At 41.4% G+C, this 17,975-nt stretch overlaps 1 protein-coding gene across 2 annotated transcripts in view; it reads left to right on the forward strand.

Annotated features, from left to right (window-relative positions):
- The window catches only part of PEX11G (peroxisomal biogenesis factor 11 gamma), a 20,699-nt gene extending 2,943 nt beyond the window's left edge, over positions 1-17,756 (forward strand). The window contains exons 3-6 of one of the 2 annotated variants that reach the window (XM_074205129.1): positions 6,797-6,975; positions 8,288-8,350; positions 11,849-11,996; positions 17,629-17,756. In XM_074205129.1, the coding sequence (XP_074061230.1) occupies positions 6,797-6,975; positions 8,288-8,350; positions 11,849-11,996; positions 17,629-17,658 (420 nt within the window). In that variant the 3' untranslated portion in view covers positions 17,659-17,756. Of the gene's footprint in view, positions 1-6,796; positions 6,976-8,287; positions 8,351-11,848; positions 13,334-17,628 lie in introns of those variants that run through there. The other variant, XM_074205128.1, reaches the window with a different exon arrangement.
- Positions 17,757-17,975: the final 219 nt, after the last annotated feature.

Here is a 17,975-nt window from a genome sequence, read left to right on the forward strand (position 1 = left end):
GGTAAACATAAGACCACAGAATGGATGGACTATGACAAAGAAATTCCCTTATTAGAGGTACCTTATTAGAGATAAATTATTTACTATGAAGGACTCTGGTGTTTGAGGTCACTTCCAGCTTTAAATCCTACGAACCTATGTCATGGTGGTGGTGGTGGAGAAAAATGAAGACTGGATGAGTTAGAAGGATCCAGCATGGAAACCTGACTCTGACACTTACTGCGTGACCTTGGGCAAGTGACTACAGCTCACTGAGCCTCAGTTTTCTCATATGTAAAATGAAGAGGTTAGATTAGATGATCTATGAGGGTCCTTCCAATTCTAAATCATTCATCACCTGGTAGTAATGGTGAGCCCTGTGTTGTTTGCTGCAGGAGATACAGAAAAGTTTTAAGATAGGGTTCCTTCCCTCAAAGAACTCACGTTTCATTGGCTATTACAGTTAGACATACAAACTCACATTCCATTAGATATCTCACACCAGTTAGACACAGAAAAATATAACCAAGAAGATGCCAACTTGAGTTCTGTAATCTTAAACTTTCTCAAATTCTTCCATAGCCATTTTGGCCATTCTTCCTTACCATTTTGTTTGTCCCCCCATGGGGGGATCTGATCTCAGATTCTTCAGACCTTCTGACCTTCTTGCCCCCACAGAGAACTTTTTTCAATTCCTCCTCTGCCAAGATGGAGCACCACACACTCTCATATTCCATCAGACTGAATACACTATTTTATTCAGTCACTTCAAAGGATCATAGGTATAGAGAAGGCAGCTCTGAGCTATCTAGTCCAACATCTCATTTTCCTGATGAAGGAGCTGATTGTTCTAACTGGAAGTGTCTCATCTAAAATTCTTTCATAAATGAAACTTATTTTGAAAAAAGTTTATTGGCATATTTGTTTTTATCTTATAGGTGCTTTTGGATATTCCCTCTACCTATCCCTTTTAGCCCTCTCATGTTAACAATAAAAAAAATAGTTGGCCAGAACTAACCAACCAAGTGACCACACATTCCACACCCATGTTCACTTCTACCTTTCTCTAGAACCAAGATTTGTCATTACAATTATTCTGTGTTTGGCATTCTTCTGCACTGCACTTCCTAAAATATGACTTCTTTCCTCAGTTCCAGGTTCTTCTTGTCTTCCATAGTTAAGTTAGCTCTAGCAGCAGAAAGGCTCTTTAGAGTACTCCATAAAGAATTGATTCTAGTTACTAGGCTACATATTACATCATCAGGGATCTTAGGAGACAATAATTTGCCTTATTTTTTTTAAAAAAAAGATAAGATTTTAACTATAGAAGATGGCCAATAGCAGTACTTGATAGGTGAGCTTGGGCCTTTCTCAGAGCCCAGTAGAGTCAAATGATATTTAATACCCTCTTCAGGCTCAAAAATTCAGTTTAGCAAACATTTAAACTTTTGTAAAGCAGAGTGGCCAAGTGGATGTAGAATTGACCTCCAAGTTAGAAAGACCTTTGTTTAGATCCTCCCACTGACTCTTATTGGCTGTGTGACTTTGGGCAAGTCACTTGACTTCTCAGTGCTCTAGATAATTTTCTAAGGCTGTAAACTGTGTTGGTAGAGAGATTTTTTTTTTTCATTAGAGAGTTCCCTGTGATCACATCAAAGGTCCATCCCTGAGTCCTAATCCTATATGCAAGTTGTCAAAAAACACAAAGATAGCAGGTGACACAGTCTTTGCATCTGAGGAGCAGGGCAGGTGCTGTATGTACATGGTTATGTATGAGTGAATGCAGGGAGTGTCTGCAGAGGACAAGAGAAGATAGAAAAACTGGGGAGAGCAGGAGAAAATGTTCAACAGGGGACTTCACTAAGGAGTTGGCAACTTTGCTAAGCCTTGAAGAAAAGACAGATACTAAAAGGAAGTGGTGAAAAATGAGGCCAGCACAGGCCCTGGGGATGACTTGCATGACTCCACCAGCATGTCAAGTTCAGGAAGAGCTGGTAGATCAGCTTGGGCTAGTCTGTCAGGGGTGTGTGTGTGTGTGTGTGTGTGTGTGTGGTTAAGTATAGAAGATAGTGAAAGAGGCAGGAGGCATAAGAAATACTAGGGCTAGTGGGGCTTTATTTTAGTCACTTGCAACAAGGAGCCACCTGAATTTTTCTGGCAGAGGAGTGAGAGGGTCAGAACTTTAGGAGGGTTATTTTGACCTGTGAAAAATGAATTGGAAAGGGGGTGGCTAGGTGGCGCAGTGGATAAAGCACCGGCCCTGGAGTCAGGAGTTCAAATCCAGTCTCAGACACTTAATAATTACCTAGCTGTGTGGCCTTGGGCAAGCCACTTAACCCCATTTGCCTTGCAAAAAAAAAAACCTAAAAAGAAAAACAAATGAATTGGTAAGTCAGTTACAAACTGGTAAAATAAGCAAGAAATGAAGGGGTTCTCTCTCCATTTTTACCTGTTGGACTCCTATCCATCAAATCAACTCAAAAGTCATCTACTCCATGAACCTTAGCACTTTACTTGTGCTGGGGTCTGGGCCAGGATGATAGAAGTACAGTATAGAATATAGATGGAGAAAAGGGACCAGTGTCTGACCAGAGTAGATACCAAATAAATATAGGTGAGGAAGGAGAAAGAAGAAAAGAGAACCCTAGATAAAGCACTGTTGGAAGAAAAAGGATGACCTATGAAGGGGTATGCAGATAGGATGAAGAGAACCAGGGGAAAGTGGCCTGAGATCAGTGCTAGCCCGTCACTTATTGTCTGTGATCAAAAACAGGCCTCAGCTCCTTCATCAGGAAACTGAGATGTTGGACTAGATAGCTCAGAGCTGCCTTCTCTATACCTATGATCCTTTGAAGTGACTAAATAGAATAGTGAATTCAGTCTGATGGGATATGAGAGTGTGTGGTGCTCCATCTTGGCAGAGGAGGAATTGAAAAAAGTTCTCTGTGGGGGCAGCTAGGTCAGAAGAATCTGAGCTCAAATCCAGCTTCAGATACTTAATAATTACCTAGCTGTGTGACCTTGGGCAAGTCACTTAACCCTATTGCCTTGCAAACAAATAAAAGAAAAAAAAGGCTCTGAAACCTACTGGGAAGGTCACAGGTGCATGGAAAACATGGAGAATTAGGCAAAAAAGGGGACTAAAATGTCCATTTCATCTGACCTGCAGATTTCTAGACATCAGTTATTTCAAGGGTGTCAAAAACAGACAAGAAGATCTCATATAAACCAAAATATTCACAGTAACACTTTTGAGGTAGCTGAGAAGTGGCAAGCTGAGAGTATGGTGTAGTGGATGTAACCATTAGGCTGTAGGTGGCCTCAAAAGTCATTAAGCCTTGGTTTCCTGGTTCATCTCTAGCACATACAGATTTTATGACTGTGAAAAAATCATCTTAACTTCCAGGCAGTTTCCTGAGATCAGTTCTTAATCTGTAGTCCCTGAATTTGCTGATATTTTGATAACTGAATTTCAGTAGAATTGTTTACCTTGATCATGTAATGGACTATTACTGGGTCATAAGAAATGATACATATGGAGAAGTCAAAAAAAGAGCGGGGAAAACATGGGTAGTGATACTGAGGAAAGTGATAACTAAGAAACATGTTGCACAATGACCATAGTAATCTAAAGGGAAGGAGACCTGTAATTACAATGACAAAGCTTGTTCCTGGAGAAGAGTTGAAAAAATAGGCTGCAGGTGTTAGATATTGCTCCCATGGTCTAGCAAGGCTGGTGGGGCAACTTTGGCTCACTAGGCAGAAGGCATCATTGAATTGGATGTAAAAACAAAAGAAATCAGTAAGAAAAAGGTTTTAAAAAAGGACGAAAGATGATGGTGACTTTGGAGAGAGCAGTTTCATCAAGGCAGGTTGGAAGTGGTTTAGCTATTAATGAATGATGAGGAAGTGGAGGCGGCAAGGGTGTTGATTCCTTTTTCTTAGCCATGAAAGGGAAGGGAGAGAAAGATAATTTGTGGGGGTGGGGGAAAAGGTGAAAGGAACATTGTTGTTTTAAGGATGGGGATATCTGCTCTTATTTCTCTCTGAGGAACTGAGTCACATTGATGAAACTAGAAAGAGACTAATCAATCACCAAAGATTTATTAAAGCTATTCAATTCAACAAGCACTTATTTAACAACAACTATTTATTTACAGGGCACTATGTTAGCTACTTTGATTTTAGTCTAGTGAAGAAATAAGAATGCAAATAAAAGGATAACTTTTAAATAACATGATATTTGTATTAGAAAAATACAAGTGAAGTGCTAAGGTTCTTGGAGTAGGTGACTTTTGAGTTGATTTGATGGATAGGAGTCCAACAGGTAAAAATGGAGAGAGAACTCCCTTTAGAACAAGGGTTTTTAACCTTTTGGTATATGAACTTGTTTTTTAAAAAAGTTGTTAATTATATTTCTTCAATATATTTGGTTTCTTTTGTGATTCTGTGTATTTTTAATGCATTTAAAAAACATTATTTTGAAAAGGGGATCCAGGGGCGGCTAGGTGGTGTAGTGAATAGAGCACTAGCCCTGGAGTCAGGAGTACCTGGGTTCAAATCTGACCTCAGACACTTAATAATTACCTAGCTGTGTGGCCTTGGGCAAGCCACTTAACCCCATTCATTGCCTTGAAAAAATCTAAAAAAAAAAGAAAAAGAAAAAAGAAAAGAAAAGAAAAGGGGATCCACAGACTTGACTAGGCTGTCAGAAGAGCCTGTAAAGCAAAAACAGTTAAGACCCCTTACTTTAGGCAAAGCAAATATGGGCTGAAATGTATGGGCCACAAGGAAGGGCCAAAGAATAGTGCAGTTTTGTTTGGAGGGTAACAGTAGGAGAGGTCAGGAAATGTAGTTGATGCCAGAGTAAGGAGAATCTTGAATGGCAGTCAAAGGATTGAACTATAGTTAGGAAAAAGAAGGAAATAACAGAGAATTTTTCAGCACAGAAGTGATATGGTCAGGTCTTCTGTGTTGGTTAGAAGCAGGCCCACATTGCAGTTGTACCCATCCTATACTCTTATCTCTTGAAAAATGTTTTCATTAAGGCATGTTGAGAATTTCCCAGTCTTTATAAACTAGACGATGCCTATGGTCCCTTCTAACTCCAAGTCTTTGATCCTTTGGGCAATAGGAGTGAATTCATAAGAGCCATACCTCACAACTCCTTGTTGTGTACCTATTCTACTGTTAATAGGGAAGGCCATTTGGAAATCCAGTTATAAAATCAGAGGGTGCTTGATGTATGTGGAATCAGAGCAGAGGGCCCTGCATATTCTCAGAGAAACTTCTTTGAGTCTTCTATTTTTCTAGGAGAATTTCTCCCTAAATAACTGATCCTGGCCACCTAGATTCTGAATGAATTCTTCTCAGGATAGCATCAGAGAGGCAGGGACATGCCCTCTTCCTGTTTGGCCTCCCTTTTCTAGACTGCATGCAGATCTCACCCCCACCCCCCCACCCCTGCTAAGGGACGTTTCCTCCAGCATTCTTTCCTTAGATCTAAAGAGATACCCGGTTTTCTTAGTTTTTGGAGACTGATCTAAATAAATTTTAATTTGTTAATCCCCCCAAAAATATTGCCCCATATTACAGTACATAAAGGAGACCACAACCTAGTTACACTTTACAGTCTCATCAACATCCCAACTCTACATTATTTCTTAGCACAGTGGGTTGGGAGTGGGGACCACTGGTATAATAAAACCTCTTTAAAAGGATGTTTCTCCACCTTTCCCTATCTATCCATATTTTCTGACCATAGAAGACAGTATAGGCTGAATTCCAAGGGAGTGGGAAAGCCCACCCATGATCTTGGATTTCAGATGAGGAAATGATCCCTTTGCTTGTGGCATTGGTGGTGGAAAGGCTCTGGAAGGTGGGGCTCAAGCGGGCTTCAGCACATACTCCAGGGTTTAGAAGGGCAAAGAGGCAGCATTGGGTGCAGCAAAATGCTTCCTATCTTTCCTCACATGCAACCAAGTTGCTGAGCCCTGTCCATTTTACTTCCATAAAATTTCTTGTGTCCATCCCCTCCTTTTTTTTTCCAAGGCTGCCACCCTCATTTGGGCCCTTCTAAGATGGTCTGTTAAGACCAGGAATGTAAGTAGCCTGGCTGGAGTAGGGGGCTCATAAAGGGGGATGGGGAGAGAGGCCACAACCCAGGGTGGGGCTTGGGAGGCCAGGCTGCCCAGTTTGTGTGGACATGGCTTCTGGTTCAGTCTGAGGACCGTGCTTAGCCGGGCTTTTTCAACAATGAGACATAGAAGCAGGAAGGCCAAGTGGATCCACTCAGCAGCAGCAGTGTTGCTCTGAAACACGGAGTTGTGCAGAAACAATTCCGGAGAGAGAATTAGCTGCAGCTGCAGGACATAGCAAAAGCCAGCTGTTGTCTTCATCACGCCACCCATTGTTTCTATTGTCAGAGAGACTGGACGCTTTTGCTCTTTTGCCTGAGCTGTTTGACCTGGAGAGTTGGCAGTGAAGGGAAAGAGCATTGCCTAGTGAAGTCACTGAGTTAACTCTGGAGTGTGCCAGGGAGGTTAGAAAACACAATCTTGACCTCTGACCTCCCCTCCCCCTCCTTCCTCTTTTCTCCTTTTCCCTCTCCTCCTTTCTCCCCTTCTCCCCTCCCCTCTCATCTTTTTTCCCCCTTCTCTCCTTGACTTCTTTCCTTTTCCTTTCTCCCCCTCCTCTTTCCCTCTCCTTTCTCCCCCTCCTCTCTCCCTCTCCTTTCTTCCCTTCTTCCCCTCCTCCTCTCCTCTCTTCCTCTTCCCACCCCCCTCTTCCCACTCCTTCCATCTGCATCTCTCTGCAGGAGGAAGATGCTATCATCCGCTGGCTGTCTGTCATCAGTAACCTTGCTGATCAGCTCTATTACCCTTGTGAGCACGTTGCCTGGGCTGCTGATGCCAAGATTATTCACATCAACTCTACCAGGTGGTGGATAATAAGTACAGCCCTCTGGGGCCTTTCACTTCTCCTAGGAATTGGACGGTGAGTGAAAGGATTGGATTATTTGCCTGCTCCAATTTGAGTTAATCTTCAGGAGGAAACATGTGACTTTAGTTCAGAGATTGCTCTAATGGCTCCTCCAAACAAAGAAACACTTGAGCTGACAGCCCAAGTGGATGAGGGTGCTGGTGACATATGAGCCATGTGAATTAAGAAGCCCTCTTCCTATTGGTCAAGGATGTCCAGGTGCCTGGAGCCAGGCACCGTCATTTGAGCAGGGCTTTAGCTGCAGCCTCTCTTCTCAGCCTGCTCCTTAGGGAGTTGGTGCGTCCTTGGCCTTCTTTTCTCTATTCATGACGAAATCAGACCTTTCCCTCTCTGACCTCAGGAAGGAGAAATAATTCCAGAGAAGCTGGCTGCTCTGGTTGTTTCTAAGGGAGATAAGCTCCTGCAGAAAAATCTCTTATGTCCTACAAAAATGCCTAAATAAGACTATCAGGTGTTTACTTGTGAATTGAATTCATCCAAAAGCCTTCAAAGCAGCATTTTCCTTGTAAATCTCTTTATGCTAGCAGAGATGCTGAATGCATTTTAAAATTGCTTGCTGCAGAAAATTAGTGGGAGAAAAGACATTTCTCCTTTCCAGACTTCTGGTATATTAACCATTTAGAAAAGACTCTCTGAAGCATTAATTAAAAATAAAAGTCTTTGTTTTAATCCTGGAGTAATTTTTATGAATTAACTTGTAGTCTCCCTGGTCCTCCTCAAAGGGTATTACAATAAAAAGACAAAAAAAATATTTCATAAAGAATATCAAAAGAGTGTCTCAAGAATAGCTCTTCAGCAGTAAAGTAAATATGAAATAACAAGTCTGCTTTGTAAGATGTGCATATGGATGCTTTTAGTTTCAGGATCTGCCTGTAATCTTTATTTTATTTTACTTTTTTTGCCAGGCAAATGGGGTTAAGTGGCTTGCCCAAGGCCACACAGCTAGGTAATTATTAAGTGTCTGAGACGGGATTTGAACCCAGGTACTCCTGACTCCAGGGCCGGTGCCTTATCCACTGTGCCACCTAGCCTCCCCCTCCTGTAATCTTTAGAGATTTATCTTCAATCTTGAAGGCAGAGGATCTTGGTTTAAATCCCAGCACCACTCTTTAAAATCAATAGGACCTTATTCAAGTCATTTCTGTTTTCTGCATCCCTCTAAAATGAGGAGTTGGATTAGATGACCTTGCCTTCAGAATCCTTATATCTAAATCCTCTGGTCTTCCCTGCTTCTTTGAGGGATAGAAATGACAGCCACCTACACACCATGTATGTTTTTCCTAAGATTTTTTTCTGATCTTTTCAGGTCACTGAAGATTATCATGAATCTGAGAAAGAAAATGAAAATTCCTGAAGGAAAATCTGTTTGGTATGATTTTATCCTCTTTCATATTCTTTCTCTTGTAGGAAAAGGTACTCTTTAATTACATCAACTAATTTTCATTTTAAGGAGGAGGCAACACAAGAACAACACCATAGTTAGCAGATCAATCTAGTTATCTGAAGGAGAAGTTGATAAAATTACTTTTCCTATTGTGATTACTTCATAATAAGAAAGAATAGTAAGTCCTGAATTCAGTCATATTATGTTAAACCAGATTTTTTGGCGGGGAAGGGGGAGTACACCTGACATACATTTAAGTTCAATACTTTCTCCATCACTTTATTTGCCAGTTTCCGTGGTATCATTTTTTTACTCTGAACATTTAACAATCAGCTGAAGTGCTGGTTTTTTAAACTGGCTCAAGCATACCCCTGCCTGATATTTCCTAAGGATATGACCCTCAGAAGTATGATTATTGGGGTGGCTAGGTGGCGTAGTGGATAAAGCACCGGCCCTGGAATCAGGAGTACCTGGGTTCAAATCCCGTCTCAGACACTTAATAATTACCTAGCTGTGTGGCCTTGGGCAAGCCACTTAACCCTGTTTGCCTTGCAAAAACCTAACAAAAAAAAAGTATGATTATTTTCATTCTAGAGAGCATAGAATGTCACATCTGTAAGAGGTTTTACAAACCATCTAGACCTGGAGCTCTTAACTTTTCTTGTATTCTGGACCCCTCAGGCAGTCAGTCTGATAAAGCACATGGTGCCCTTCTCAGTATCAGGTTTTTAAATGCACAAAATAATTTTAAGAATTACAAAGGAAATCAATTACACTGAAATAGAGTTATCAAAATATTCCTTTAAAAAAATTCATGGACCCCAGGCTAAGAACACCAGATTGAAGAGAAAATTGAGGTTCTCAAAGGGGAAAATTGAGGCCCAGAAAGGGGAAGGGTCGTCCTCCAGGTTACTGAGCTGCTCTGTTTCTCTCTTTTTTGTTCCCCTCTAAAGTCACAGAACCCAGGATACCTAATGAAGAGCCCTGTGGAAGGCCATGTCACTGTGTCAACACTCCAAGTGAAAAAACAGATTGGCCACACTTATGCCTCCAGGTGCCTCTCTGGCAGGGCCTGGCACATAGCAGCCCAGTGAGGGGGGGTTGTCTTGTACAGAGCTCTGAACTTGGAGCCTCAAATTTTTCCTGTCTATAGGGGGGTTAAAAAGCAGGGCACCTGACTCTTCTAAGCCTCAATTTCTTCATCTCTGAAATGTTATTGAGGTACTTGCAGGGCTGTTGTAAGGAAAGGGCTATGTAAGCCTTCGGTACCACAGAGATGTCAGTGCTATAAATATTTCTTAAATTGAATAGCAGAAGAGACCATGACTAAATGAGGAAATAATGTGAACTCATGTCTTTGTGATCTGTGATTTCATCTGTGCCTCCATTGAAGCAGATTGCAATCCCCCCAGTAAACCTGGTAGACAGCCCCTCCTTTGTGCTCTTGAGCCCACTGCCCGGGTCCTCATTACCTCTTACTATTGCAGAAGCCTCCACACAGATGTCCACCTCTGACCAGGTCCCTCCCCAGTGGCTCTCTGTGGCCTCTAGAATAAATGACAAACCATGCTTTATCTTTTGAGACCTGTCATCATCTGACTCGTCTACTTTGACACATTTTTTTACCAGTCTTCTCATTTACATGCTTAGGTCCTGGCTACATTGGCCTTTTTGTCTTTCTTGCACATGAGATTCCATCTTCCATCTCCACATCTTTGCCTAGGCAATCCTCCCTCCCTGGAATGCTCACCCTTTTCACCCCTGCTCAGCTCAAGCCTTGTCCCCTTCAGAAATCCTCTCCTGACCCCTCCTGAAATGACTTTGTATCTCTGTCTATAAACATGCTCTTCTTTGTTCTCTGCCCCTTGGAGTGGAAGTTCGTTTGCTTCTTGAGGTCAGGGCTAGGACAATGCTAGTACATAGGAAGTGCTGAGTAAATGCTTGGTGCATGTTGACTAAGCCTCAGAGAATTGCCTTAAGCCCTGAGAAGTCATGTGGCTTCCCCATGGTCACCCAGCTTGTCTTGTGTCCAGTGTGGATCTGAACCTAACTTGCTAACTCCAAGCACTGATTATGCTACAATTATATTTGAAATCTATTTGTATAGTGTTTTAAGGATTTACAATGTAATTGCCTCATAATAACCCTCAGAGGTTGGTAGGATAAATATTATTCTTGCTGTCACTGATATGCTAGTGTCAGACCTTGGCAAATTCTCCTGACTCCAAGTCTCAGGCTCTTTTCACAATTATCATGCCATCTCTCCAGGTAGATTGTATTTTCTTTTTAAGAAAATGTACAGAATCACCTTAGAAGGTGAAAGAGTTGAATAACAGAAGACTCGGGTTCTAATTCTGACTCTCTCACTAACTTGCTATGTGATTTTGGGGAAATCTGTTAACTTCTCTGTGCCTCAGTTTTCTTATGTATAAAACAAAGAAAGTAATATCTGCCTCAAGCTCTTAACAATAGCATTATGGCACCCAAAGAAGATAATTCTTGGGAAAGGATTGTGAAGAGTTAAAAGCCTTATATAAATATAACATATGATCATGTCTGAAAAGACAGGCACATCTTTAGGACTCTGAGGTCTGCAAATGCTTCCTTCACAATAGCTCCATGAGATGAAGTATAGACTGAGCTTCTAAGAGGTAGAGTTATGTGGAACCCCACAATAAGTATCTAGCTATGCCAACAAAGTTCCTCTACCCCCCCCCCCCCACTCTGCCTGAGGTATGACCTTTGGTCTCCTGGCTCCTGGGCTAGTGCTCTGGCTACTTCACCATTCTGCCTCCCTAGGGCTGCCTTCAGGACAGAAGCATTTTCTGTTTTGGCTGCCTCAAGACTATCTTTCTCCAGCCCTTAACACAAGTGGTCTGCAGAGCTACCCTGGACCTGGGTGATGGGTCAGATGAGTACAATTGTGTACTATATGTAGAGCACTGTGGTCAGTTCTGGGAGCCACATTTTAGAAAGGATTTTAATAAGCTACAGTGTCCAAAGGAGGACAGTCAGGATCAGGAAGAGCCTTGTGATGGGAAGAAGCTACAAATTGGTCAGTTGAAGCTAGGTGTCAGGAAGAGCTTACTACCCATTAAGAGTGGTCCAAGGGCAGGTAGGTGGCACAGTGGATAGAACACTGGCCCCAGAGTCAGGAGGACCTGAGTTCAAATGAGGCCTCAGACACTTAATAATTGCTTAGCTGTGTGACCTTGGGCAAGTCACTTAGCCCCTATTGCCTTAAGTAAATAAAAAAAAATTTAAAAGAGTGGTCCAAAAATAGAGGGACTAATTAATTCCTGTGCCATTTTTGGTCTGGGTTGGATTAGAAGGCTGCTGAGGAGGCTTCTTCAGCTCAGAAATTCTGTGTTTCTGGGACTCTGTCCCCTTAGTCAACAATGACATAGTGTGCAATCTTAGACATGACTCTTCTGGGGTAAAAAAACAAGCATTTAGTGCCTTTTCTTTTTCTGTCTCCTACAGTAAATCTTTTAGAAGAGAAAAGAAGCTTATTGAAACTCAGGTGAAGTCAGAAATATTAATTCTTCTCAGCAACTTGGCAGATCTCGCCAATGCTATCCACTGGTTGCCTCCAGGATTTCTCTGGGCAGGACGATTTCCTCCATGGCTGGTGGGTCTCTTGGGCACTGTATCCTCTCTCATTAGTGTGTACCAAGCATCTGGGTCTCAATCAGAAAAGTCTGATGACTCTTGACATTGATGAATCATTTGAGGAACTCCTGAATGTGACTGAAAATGCTTGATCAAAGCTGAGGTTATTGGGATAAAAGCTGGACTTTTAATTGCTCAAAATAATAAGATGACTGGGAAACTTAAGAAAGAGATCCAAAAATTGCTGCTGCCTACTGCAGGGTAAAATAGGGCAAGGGTTAATTTAAAGGTTTAATTTAAAGAAATAAGCTAATGGAAGTATGTGAGGCTGAGGGCTTCTTCAAATAGGACAGAAGTGAACCATCCTTTGACCTTTTGTTTTGGAAAACTTCATTGGTGTCCTAGTAGATTCAGAGGGATAGTTCAGGCATTGCTACCCATGGAAAACTGTTGTTCATAGTCCATGGAGAGGGAAAGTTGGGCACCTGACTAAACAGGTTCTGGCACCCTCAGCTCTCTGGTTGCCCCTTTCCCCCAAACCACAGAACAATGGTTTTTTTGTTGGTGGAGGATTGTGGAATTGCTATTATTTGTAAGTAAAGGCTAGGACTTCCTCACTGTCCAGGACTTGCTCTGCAGAGAGAGGACCAAACACCATCTTCTCCAGGGTAGCTTAAGTTGTAAACCCTGGCAAGCCCTAATGGAGATTTAGCTTTTGTAAGTGGTTGTGCTATTCTACAGGCTACAGGCTTTTTGGGGACCAGCTGACATTATTATCTGTTGGGCTGTTTTTGCCTTACTTTAGATTTGTTTTTAAATAGTAGCATTTTAGGAATAGCAAGTTAGCGTGGCTGACTGAAACTCAGTTTCTTCTCACATTTTTGTTAGATAACAGGAAATGTCTCTTTTGCTGACATTTGAAAAACTGAGATGTAGCAGACAGAACCCTGGGCCTGGGAATTGGGAGACTGGGTCTGTTTTCTAGCCTATAATAATATTTGCTCTGCCCTCTTCCACAAATATAACAAAGATCAAATGAGATGTCTAAAACACCATACATATAATTGTGAGGCAATATTATCCTTGGAGTCTAAAAGCAAATCAATTAGATTTTGTTTTTGAAAATAAAATTTTAAAATATTATGTGCTAATGACAAATGAAAGTTTGCTCTGATATACAAGAATCATTTAATATGTATCTCATAATAAAATGGAAACAGAAGAACAAAGTTTGCCTCGCCTCTCACTATGGTCTGCTGTTACACACACAAAGATGTTGCCACTGTCTAATCAACAAGTACTCATTAATTTGGTTCAATTCAGTAATTATTTCTTAAGCCTTTTAGGTGTCTGGGGATTCAAAGGCAAAAAAGAAAACATCATCTCTTCTATGCAAAGCTCATGACTCCAGTTGGAGTAAAGGTCTTAAGATAAGACAAAGTAGAAATTTCATAAGGCATTTACAATCTTGCAGGGAGATAAAACAATAAATCTAATTCTGCTTGGGTATGATACATGCACAAGAAGAGTACCATTTGAGGTCAGGTGAGGGTTAAAACAAGCATCAGCAAGAAGGTTGTGTTTGTGATAGACCTTGAAGGAAGGACAAGGTGGCGAAAGAGCAGAGTGTGATTGGTGACAGGTATTGTGTTTGGGAGTAGAAGATGCCTGGGTAAGTTACTCACTAAACATCCATCCTCTCTGCTGAGTGGAAATATCCTACTTATGTTACATTTTTCCTTGTTCAGCTCCATTGAATTAGCCTTAAAGTACTTGATAGTGGAGGCCTTGTGCCAAGGACTGAAGATACAAAGAAGGGCAAAAACAGCTCCTGCCCCCAGAGAGTTCCTAAACTAATAGAGGAGACTGTGTGAATGTAACTGCACATGGAGGATAACTAGAAGGTCATCTAGTAGGGAAAGGCAGAAGGTTTCCTGGAAGCAATGCAGGGAAACCAAGGAGGGGAGAGGTCAGAATATTCCCAACTTGGGCAGAGCCAGCCCAAATGCAAACAGACAGCAACCATATGCCAGATTCGGGATACAAAGAAAGGCAGCGGTCTGTTAGAGGAGATGATCTGCAACCAGTAATGGACAGAGAAGATACTCTGCCTGTATACTGGTCAGGGAGATGGAGGGTCATGTGCAACAGAATAGCCCAGGTCATTGAATTGTAGAGGATGTGAATGAGAGTCAGAGGTAAGAAGAAAGACTGAAAAGTTATAAAGGGCAGATGGGTGGTGCAATGGATAGAACACTGGCACTGGAGTCAGGAGGACCTGAGTTCAAGCCCCAAACACTGTGTGACCCTGGGCAAGGCACTTAACTCTGATTGCCTCCTTGCCCCTGCCTCTCAGAAAAAAAAAAAAAGATCTACAAAGAGTTTTATGTACCAAACAGAGGAATTTGTATTTGAGTGGAATATTTGCAATAAAACCATTTCAGGATTAATATTCTAGTGAAGTCCTCTCAGGGTTAAGAGTCATTAAAACAAAGACAATTACTCTTAAACTATTTGTAGAAGAATGAAGGAGAGAGACCTTGCATTCCAAGTCAGGCACCCTCCCTTTAGGTGGGAAACAGTGGACTATTTCTAGAGAGACCTTGCATTTTTTTAGTTAGTCACCTATTTGATGATAAAACTATCTTTACTGGGAGAACAGTAGACTGTTCTCAGGGGGAAACTTTGCATTCCAAATGAGTTCCCCAAACTCCTCTTGCTTATTAAGTGCTAAAATAAGAAGATAGTAGATTTTCTTAGAAGACCTTGCACACACAGACTTCATTTAGACAACAAAGGGTCATTCGAAATCTTCTGATATCCTCACCATCTGAATGGTGAAGTAATATTCTATGAAAATATATCCTCTTTATTACCAGATAGATTTCTTCACATAAAGATTGTAACTCTGAAAACCTTAACCAATCAGGTTGGAAGAAAGGGAGCTGGAGAGGAGGGGGGGATTGAATTATGCCATAGAATCTTGCTTGACTGTCAGTTCAGGGCAGCTCCTTGATCTTCACTACCTTTGTGAGACTTGGATTGTGCCCTTTTCTGGAGAAAAGCCAAAATAAACTTTTTTTTTTTCTCAGAGGAGTGTCCATATTTTTTTTTTAGCTTTTTGCAAGGCAGTAGGGTTAAGTGACTTGCCCAAGGCCACACAGCTAGGTAATTATTAAGTGTCTGAGGTCAAATTTGAACTCAGGTCATCCTCACTCCAGGGTCAGTGCGCTATATCTATTGCACCACCTAGCCACCCCCTATTTTTTTTAAGTGGATTTTTATCCCATACATATTTGAACCTGAAGAAAATAGGAAACTACTGGAGCTCATTGAGCAAAGGGTGTCATGATCAGACCTTCATTTTAAAGCAATAGTTGAGCAGAGAATGGGTTAAGGTGAGAGAAACTTAAAGGCAGAGAATTATGGTTGTTCAGGTGAGAGGTAATGAGGATCTGACTCAGGGCTGTGCTCCTGTTTAAATGCAGAGAAAGGACAGAAACAAAAGATATTGTGAAGGTGGAGCACCTTCAGATTTGGCAAAAGTCTGGATAGATGTGGTGAGTAGGAGTAGCCAAGGGTGATACCAAGGTTGCAGGCCTGGGTGACTGGTAGGATTGTGGTACCCTTAATGGTGGATTTTGGAAAGATAAAGGTTGGGGATAAAAATGAGTTCTGTGGAAGCTGGAATTTGGACGTGCCTTTTAAATACCTATATTATACCTTTTTTGAGATATCATGACTGAATAGAGAGACTAGGGCGGGTAATATACATATACATACACATACATATATATCATAGAATCATATGCATAGAGATGATAATTGAACTCATAAGAATTGATGAGCTCACCAAACGAGATAATATAGAGTGAAAAGAAAGGGGGAGGCAGTACAGAACCTTGGACTCTATATATCTAGCCATATTCATGGTTAGTGGATAAAAGTCCTGCAAAGGAGATTATGAAGGAACAGAGAGAAGGACCAGTAGTCTCATAAGAGAATATGCAGAAGGATGTGATCAGTAATGTCAAATATTACAGAGAAGTGAAGGAGTATGAGGACTGGGGAAAGAATTAAGAGACCATTGTTAACTTTGGAGAGGGCAGTTTCAGTTGAATGAAGTCAGAAGCCAGATTGCAGAGATTAGAAGACCGAGGAGAGGAAGGAGGAGAGGAAGTGGAGGCACAATTGTAAACAGCTTTCTCAAAGACTTTAACTACTTAGGGAGAGAGCTGGCTTGCATGGCAGGATCACATGAGGAAGGAGCCAGTAGATAGGGAGAGATTAAAGATAAGTGTGAGAGGTTGGGGACAATGGGGAGGGGGGCAACTTTCTGGAGAAGTCAGAAGGGGATGGGAATGTGGGTGTGTATATATAGAAGGGTTTGCCTTGGCAAGAAGAACCATTTCTTTAATCTGAAACGGGAATGAAGGGGGAAAAGTAGGGGAGGAAAGTGTAAAGTGAGATGACGAGGGATAGTAAACGGTCTCAATCTGAGTGATGATCTCAATTTTTTATTGTGAAATGTGAGGTGAAGTCCTCAGTAGAGAAAGTTTTAGGGGGGAAATGTGGAAGCCGAGATTTGGACCAGCTGCTGGTAGTTGGCTTGCGGATTATCCTGTTTGGGGGTGGGGGCAGCAGATAGAGAAATTTCTGAGCAGCCTAGTCAGCATGGTTTTGTGATTTTCTTCATATAGTTAATACTATATATGTATATAAGTGTGCACACAGACATGGGTGTCTGTATAAAGTAATATTGGATAGAAGAATTATCTATGGCTGGATGACAAAAAAAGGTCTTATGTCGGAGATGGCACTTGAGCTTGGCCTTAAAAGGACCCAGGGATTCAAAAAGGGTGAGGTGAGAGGGGAGAAGGGAGAAGTTTGGAGATAGTATGTCCCATGGGGAAAAACAAGGAAACCAGTTTGGCTGAAGGTAGAATGTGTGTGGATGATTGGGGGATACCATGAAACTAGTCTAGAAAGATAGATTGGATTCAGATTGTAAAGGGCTTTAGATGTCAATCAGAAGAATTTATCTTTTATTCTAGAGGCAAGAAGCCACCTTAGGAAGTTATTTAGTAGCTGGAGGATCTCTTAGAGAGTAAAACTATTTAAGAGACTCTTTTTTAAAAAAAAGATTACTGCAATAATTCCAAAAGTTTGAATTAAAGGGCATCTTTTTCACCCACTACAGCCAGGCAGTGTGCTGTGCTCAGGGAGTGAAGGGAATAGACATGTGAGATATTTGGAGGGGGTCAGAATCAGTAAGACTTAACTGCTTGGATATGGGGATTGAGGTAGAGGGAAGACCCAAAGATACCTCCAAGTTTGTGAACCTGGGTAACCAGAAAGTTAATGGTGCTTTGGACAGAGAGATAGGAAAGTTAGTCAGAGAGGCAGATTCTGTTTTGGACATGTTTTGTTTAAGATGCAGATGGACATCTGGGTGATATAGAACTGTAGCTCAAGAAAGAGAAAGGCTGGATGTGTAGCTGTGGACATAAGCTTCATCAAAGATGATAGCTGAACCCATGGGAGCTAATGACATCCCTAAGACTATAATAAAAGAGAGGGATTATTTTGAGGAAAAGGTTTTAAAAAATTGCGAAGTGCCATGGAAACATGAGCTGTCATTTCCTGTGCAGGATGGTCCACTCGTCTTGTTCTGTAGATGAGGAGACCAAGTCCAAAAGATGTTTGATGTGACTTGCCCAAGGTGACATGGTAAGTGAAAGAGCTGGGATTTAACCCCAATCACTTGACAAGAAATCCAGAAAATTGTGATGTTAATAATAATAATAATAATAATATTCACTCTTATGGATATTAAATACAATGATAGTTCTTCAATCCTGATCTCTCTTCAGTATGTGTGTGTATGCTTTTCTCATATCCTTATAAAATGTCTCCACCAGTATCTCCTCCTCCAAACTCCTATCTCCAAACTCAGCATGTTAAAAACCAGCCTCACAATCTTCCTTCCTAAACCCAT

The sequence above is a fragment of the Macrotis lagotis genome, chromosome X, assembly GCF_037893015.1.
Source record: "Macrotis lagotis isolate mMagLag1 chromosome X, bilby.v1.9.chrom.fasta, whole genome shotgun sequence".
NCBI lineage: Eukaryota > Metazoa > Chordata > Mammalia > Peramelemorphia > Peramelidae > Macrotis > Macrotis lagotis.